At 32.7% G+C, this 7,917-nt stretch overlaps 1 protein-coding gene across 1 annotated transcript; it reads right to left on the reverse strand.

The window, feature by feature from the left end:
• Nucleotides 1-343: 343 nt before the first annotated feature.
• Nucleotides 344-1,458, reverse strand: LOC126770236 (prisilkin-39-like). The gene is made up of 2 exons (XM_050489513.1): nt 1,405-1,458; nt 344-1,075 (listed from the first exon to the last, which is right to left on the reverse strand). The coding sequence occupies exons 1-2, from the start codon at nt 1,420-1,422 to the stop codon at nt 476-478; spliced, it is 618 nt and encodes a 205-aa protein (XP_050345470.1). The 5' UTR covers nt 1,423-1,458; the 3' UTR covers nt 344-475.
• Nucleotides 1,459-7,917: the final 6,459 nt, after the last annotated feature.

Here is a 7,917-nt window from a genome sequence, read left to right on the forward strand (position 1 = left end):
CTGGTTATTCGAAAAGTAAAAGTAAATCGTGCCTTAATATATCTTAAAACAAAAGTTGTTCCTGCATCTTTCGATAACGGATTACGTCAGCGTCTTACATTGATATGTTCGTCATAAAGTCGATCGATGGAATCGCACTTTCAACTCGTTACCAGCTCGATCTGATCGAGGCCTTGCATTCTCATATGACTTTAATGTATTTTTCGAATACCATTTACGGCTCAACCAATGTTACGTAGTGAACATTCCACTTTACTTAAAACAGTTTAAATTTATTGCGTAACAACGCATTTTGCAATGTAAACTCGCTTATGTACGAAATAAAATGTGTGTATTATTATTATTTTTTACAAAAGATAGATTTATTTACAGAAACTTACATTAACAACAAATATAATACAGTTAACGTCTAGTTGCGATCACATGGTTTTCATAACATTAACATGAAATGGTATGACTAATAGTTTCCTTTCGTTTAATGGTGAGGAGCGCCGTATGAGGACGAGACTGATGGGACTCCGTAGGAACCGGATGGCGAACCGATGGTGGTGTAAGTGGCGGATGGGGCGCTGTAGGAGATGGAACCTCCGTGACCACCGGAGTAACCGCCGCTGGAGTAACCACCGCTGGAGTAACCACCACTGGAGTATCCTGAGTATCCACCGGCGTAACCTTCCTCAGCTTGATGGTACTGAGCGACTTGGATACCTTGTTGCAGGGATTCCAATTCAACTCCTACGATTCTGTCGTGAGGCACACCGTAGACGGGAGCGGGGGGGCCGTAGTGGGAGGAGATGCCGTGTCCGTGGCCATGTCCACCACCAATGGAAGATTGGTAGGCTTGGTTCTGGATCTCATCTTTAAGGATGATGTGTCTGATTTTGTCGAGTAGATGGGGGTCGATGTGGTAGCCCTCAGAGGTCTGGTGGCCGACTGGCACGGAGCTGTAGTGACCGCCGCTGGAAAGGGGAGAGCTGTAGCCGTGTCCTCCTCCAACTGAGATGGAAGATGGAGCGGAGTAACTGTAGCCTACTGGGGGCTCAGCGACGGCGCAGCCGATGAGGGCGAGGGCGACCTGAAACGTAAGAAGGCTCTTAATCCAATCGGTCATGTACTAAATACATTATCTAATCCGATGTATTCCTAATATAAATATTTAATTCATAATTCGAAATGAAATTTTATCCAAACGTTATATTAAATTAAAAAAAATAAACTCATTTCAATGAGTGAAGAAAATAAAAAAATCACAAAAAAAAATGAAGAATCGACTACACGTGTGTTTATTCTAAATTTAATCTAATAAAATTCACGAAACACGTCGTCACATTTCTTACACTAAACCGAACACTAAATAACTTAATACTATCCAGAACACATCACTGCACTCCAAGTAACACTTACAATGCTCCACTTGGCCATTATTGTAGTATGAACTCAGTGACTGGTCGATGTGGTATGATAGTTCTTGGAATGGTCAGGCGCTTTTATATCGAAGACTTTGATGTCTACTTTTACTTTGGACCATCCGGCGGCGCTCAGACGAGGACGAATACGGGTTACGAATGAACTATATTTTTTATTTTTTAAACAAAAAAAATGTTAGTTACATTTGATTACGATTTTGTCGGATGAGCGTGCGATGAAGAGAAACCACACTGGATTGAGCGTGACTCGATTTGTTAAATTGTTTTTCTTAGTTTTTTTTTACGTTACGAATTGACTTACTCTAATAATAATTTAGATTAAATTTATGTAAATGTAATACAAAGTAAATACATAAAGTTTTCCATGATTTGATTGTTAAAATAAATAATTATGTATTTCAATTTATGAATTTAGATTAATGACTTTAATTTTTAGGTAATAATTGTATAATATCACGAATGTAATTCTATTGATATTCTCTGTATTTACAAGAAAATTTCATGTTTTCGTTAAACATATATTTCTTTAGTAAGTAATCATTAATTAATTATACAATACGATATACTTCCGTTTAAATAATATGTGTATACGCGTGTTAGTTTGTCGGAGCGGAGCGATGGAGCGATGCGATATTTTGCATAGATAAGTCAATATGCTAAAGAATGACGTAAGTTATATTTTAGCCGACTTCAAAAAAGAAATACTATCTATTTGGTTGACTTAATTATTTTTTAATATAACATTACTCTAAATATTCTTATATTCATTGAGCCCCCAGGTTCCTTAGATTTTAGCCCTCATTTGAGCAGCACGCTTAGGAACGTATATCGATATATTTATTTAAATATACATACATTCGCCTGCCTTGCTTTGGCACTAACTTTAAAACTTATTAGGTACCTATCGTCTATATTTCAATATTATATCGTAATTATAAGTTTTGAAAGCTTAAATTAATTCGGTTTCTTTTCTTAAAAATATGCACAAAAGTAAGGTGCTGTTAAAAATTTATAATACAAGTGCTCAATTATTTAAATCGAGCGCCATATTTACCCTGATAAATATATGTGGTATGTATTTGGTGTTCGACTGCGTCGTAAATTGTCCCCGAATGGGGCAGATCCCAAGGTTCAAATCCTGAAAGGATCCCGAGTTCAAAGTACCAAGTTGGACCAAAGTTGTTTCGATTATCTGTGAAATATATGTAGCAGCCCGAAGGTGGTGGTGGGTGCATCATCGGATTATGAGAATGAAAGTGGTGACTCCACCTGTGTTTGTGCACACACTTGCACTATAGTAATATATCCTGCACAGTGCGCCATTCTGTTTCTTTATAATTCCTTAATTATTCAGATTAATTTAATTTTAATACGTGTGCTAAAATTATAATAGATTAAGACATATACATTTAATATTTAACTGGAGCGTGTCGGTGCGGTTCATAAAAAACTTTTTTTTAAAGATGATATGTAAGACATACAATGACGACACAGATTAAAAACGAATATTCATGCAATCGATTAGTCATTGTCTGAACCTGTTGCTATCTGTATTATACATAATTTTAATTAACATTATGAATATTTAAGTGTTTTATGTATTATCATTACCTTGAATCAAGATTAACATATGCCTCATTATGTCTGTATCATTTTACAAGACCAAGCGAAACGAAGTCGGAACGTATGAAGGTTGTATTGAGATTCCTCCCCCTGTAGGGCAAAGGCGTTCCTTCCTGTGAAGAAAAATGCTTCGCAGACTATGCCACTACTGTTTCAGGTATTAAATATATTAAAATTAAATTCACATATAAATACTACAATAATATTAGTTATATTTATTTAATTTATTGATTATGGTAATTATTTTAACCTGGCTTGGCTGCCCGTCATTAAAGCTAAGTGTGACTACTGGCATTGGCTTTGGGTAACCGGTCCAATCTATGTTGCAACATTTACAATCACTTTTTTTTTTCTATTTATTATAACGAATGCGTCATATACTTAACATTAACTTTCAAAGTTAAGAGGGATGTATAGAAATTCGAAGATATAAATTATAACTTCTTTCAAATATGAGAAAGAAAATATTATTTAAAATATTTAATATTAGAAAAAAAAGTTGAAATTAATCAGCACACACCGCAGATAACGTATATAAATATTATAAAAAAAGAAGTTGGAGACGCATTGGCGATGTAAGCGATGGTTAACATTTCTTAGAATGCCAATGTATATAAGCGTTAGCGAACATTTATCATCAGGAGGCTCATTTGCTCGTCCGTCTGCCGATACTATGAAAAAAATATTTTAAATTGTTATTGCTACAAATATACAGAATACCTGTATATTTTTGCTGGCGACGCACCTCCGGTGTTTCAGGTGTCACTTGCGGTGGTAGTCACTTTCCATCAGGTGAACCTCTTGCCAGTTTGCCCCCTATTACATAATTTTTTTTACGAATATTGGAAATAATAAAAAACAATTAAATTAGTACATAATTTCCAAGCCTTGACCTTTATTAGGATCCTTTTCTATAAATCTAATATTTAAATTAAAATTATTATTTTCCATATATAATTATTTAAGATAAAATAATATATTATAGCTATAATTCATTTATATACATTTATATATTTTTCGCACCTTAATGTATATGTTTGTATACAATAGTATATTTAAATTAAACACATTCAAAGATTATACAAGGTAATAAATAAACCTATCAAATATAATAGACCGAACAGCCATTTCATTGTTTTTATTATTTTATGAATTACTCCGAAATAGCTTTATCTTCCGACTATTCAATGGCTTAATAGTTTCTTATATTACTCTAAGCTGGATGAAATTATTTTTTTTTTATTTAACAAAGATTAATTAACATAGTGTTAAAGCGAAAAAAGTCATAACTTCAATATATATATATTTTTAAGTATAATATTTTCAAATAAAAAATTTACATTGTCTTTGAAGCGTAGTAGAACATGATTTTTTTTAATTTATCTTTACGTAGGCTTAGCAGACATGATGTTTACAGGATTTAGGATAATTTCGCAAATGATGCAATTACTATACCGGCAAATATAATAATTTGCCTAGAATGGAAATCAAACCCCGACCGTTCGTATTGATAACAGGTGTGCAACCATTGCGCCAGTCGCTTTATAAACAAGGTTGTTCGATATATCAGAAGATCTGTCTAAAATATATGCATTCGTCTGCCATTTTACTTTGTAACTATTAATAAATATAATAAAATCTTATGTAATTCGAGAAATTTTACTTATACCAGTTTGTCCACTGACTATACAATTTTTATTCGATTATGGGGTTTTCAAATTTATAATCGTAATATAGTCAACATATTTTATTTGTATGAGTTATTATAAATTTTATTTGAAATACAATAAATCCAAATCTATGTAATTTTGATAAAAGACACCACCTATAAGGCTGGAAAATAGAGGATTTTTTATGGGCGCGAATTTTATTTCAAATCGGTGTTTTTTTAAAAGATAATCTTTGCCAAAATATCTGAACGCATAATGTGATGGTAACAACCATACGGTCAAACCGACATATATGTGTATATATTATTAATTCGCTATGACTCATGACATCGCAATGGTAACTAATTCTTGCACAATTATAGCGTTTACGTAATTCTCGCTTGGTTGTAGGTTTTTGTGCAAGCTCGTCTGGTTATTAACTATTTATCATTTATTTTACCCTCAAAAAGCAATGTTTTTTTTGCCATGTTCCAGTTTGAAGCATGAGTCAGCCTTAAGAAGAGGAACCTTAGTTCGCGGTTGGTGCTGTTTTGGCAATATAAGAAATGGTTAATATTTAGTACAGTGATGACTACTTTCCGTAAGTCGGTATTACTATTTCAAATTCTTACATAACACATCATTCTTACTTAATTTTAACTTAATTATTGAATAATCAGATAAAAATGTTTTTTTTGGCATAAAAAGTATGATTGTCTTTGTGCGATATATTAAGAACTCCACAGATAATCTTTTCTCTTTATCACACCTTCCTTATATTTCATAAATTCTTTATTTAAATAATTAAATTACTAATATATGCCTTTTCGAATTGATGAATATTTCATTTATTAGATTATATTGATAGCGTTTTAAGCGACAAATTAAAGTCTTTTACTATGTCCGTTTAATCTATTTTATAATATATAAAATAATATTTTAAAATATGTACTTAAAAATGAATATTATTTTTATTTAAGAATACAATATACATATACAAAGAATTGTTGAAATGGATAACGTTCGTAGGATTCAATATTCGTAGGTTAGTTACGCAAATACGCTTTCGTATTTGATACACTTCGACGATATTATCACATCAAACTGTGCCAAGGTTCGTTAGATGCGTTTAAAACATAGAAATTATACATTAAGATGGTGTCATACTGTTAAAACGTCACGTTTATTTACACAATGACTTTTTTATTCAAGCATAAGTCCAAGGCCGCCAATTTTCGTCGAAATTAAGTTTAATTATGTATCGTAGATAGTAGTATGAAAAAATATTGATTTAAAAATAATGCAGTTTTTCTATTTTATTGTGATTGTCATGTTACAGGATTAATTAGTTTAATGAGACGTTATCACAGGACAACCGAAGCACCGGCAAGTAACTCAGTAGTTATCTCTTAGTTATTTATCGTGTTTATATTGTCTTTATTTAACGTTCGATTTAAATTTATTAATAGGCAAAGTAAAAATTATTGTTAATTTTATTGTAGAAATAAATCTTGTCCCATTTTTTTGATTTACCGTCTTTGCAGAGTTACTTGATGTTATAAGCTTAGATAATGACTGTCGCTTATCATCAACCATCTTAACAAGATAACAAATCTACAATCATATATCTGTAACCACAATCACGTAGCAGCATTTAAAAAAATGCTGTAAAAAAATGTGTAATGTACAATTTGATTCCACATCAATGTTAAAATAAAATTCCTTTTAAGGATAATTATCTTAAATGAATGAAATTACGAAACTATAAGTATGTTTTTTGATGATGGCGATGCTACACGGAGGTCTCTCTCTGTCAAGCGAGAGCTGAAGTATCATTTCGTAGAAGGAGGACGTGGAGCAGTGGCTCCGCTGATCCACTTCGTCTGGGAGGAGGGCCGGTGCCATACCCATCTTCTTGCCCCGTCATAAGCCTTACGCGGGTTAACTCCGGGAACCCTCCTAGAAATGGAGGCATCCATATTTGCAACAACGCAAGCGATTTCATGACCTGGGGGTTTGAACCAAAGTTGTCAGGGTCTACTTCCTCATAAGCTTGCCTCTAGACAGCATTCAATATTCAATATCGAATGCCATCAATATATTTTCCCTAAAGTTTTGTGTTTTCTAAATAACATTACGTATATTTCAAACCACGTTTCTACTTATTTAATTATTAATTATCATACTCGTCGTTAACAAACACAGCGAGTTAAACTAATATTAATACTAAATACATTTTAAGGTAAATTCATGAATAAAAAACTATTGAAAGAAATAATAAAACGTTATTTGCTTGATTTCACGCTTTAAAAATGAAAATAAGCTACTTCCATTTTTAATACTTAGGTAGGGCCACTGGCATATGTGCTACTTGGTGGTAAGTGGTCAACAGCATCCAGAGACACTGGCACTATAAAAAATATAACACATTCCTTATATCGCCAATGCACCGTCAGCATGAAGCTAAGATGTAATGTCCGTTGTGCATGTGCAACACGCTCACTCACCAATCCACAAGAAGGCATCAATACAAAGTACCGATGTTTGGCGGTGGAATATATGATGAGTGGGTGGTCCGATGCGAAATTTTTCACTCGTATTTTTTACTATACATTTTTGTTTTCCTTCGAAAATAAAATTAAGGAAATTAATTTTAAGATACTTCCCAAAAGTAGAATAATAACATCTATACAAAATTAACTCAAGTCGGTAAAGGAGTCGCGTACTTATACTGCAAATGCTTCAGTATTTCTAAAGGCAGCCATCAAATCTAAATACAATAGAAATTTACATTAAGAATTACCGAACACCATATTAGTTTGTTGCGATAAAGTTTATTTCGTAAATTTTGCGTTATATTGCAATAACAAATGTGATTTGAATGAAAACATACATATATAATGACAGCACCTTTTTCCATTACATACAACGGTAACATTCCGTACAAACTGTACAAAGACTCTTTCTCTTTCTGAGAAGAGTAGGTCACCCCCATTATTAAACACGTAGCAGAATACTTGATAGGAATTTGGAAAAGCCCGTCTGCCTATAATAATGCCATTAATTAGTTATAATTTAGATTATGCCATCATTCTTTAGTTAACCACCAGGTGAGTTTTAGTTGGCATGTCTAAATTGGCATTTAATAATAATAATATAATAATTGAAATGTAAATAATCGACAACGATATATTTGACTGTCTTTCAAGTCAACTTTG

The sequence above is a fragment of the Nymphalis io genome, chromosome 8, assembly GCF_905147045.1.
Source record: "Nymphalis io chromosome 8, ilAglIoxx1.1, whole genome shotgun sequence".
NCBI classification, from domain to species: Eukaryota; Metazoa; Arthropoda; class Insecta; order Lepidoptera; family Nymphalidae; genus Nymphalis; species Nymphalis io.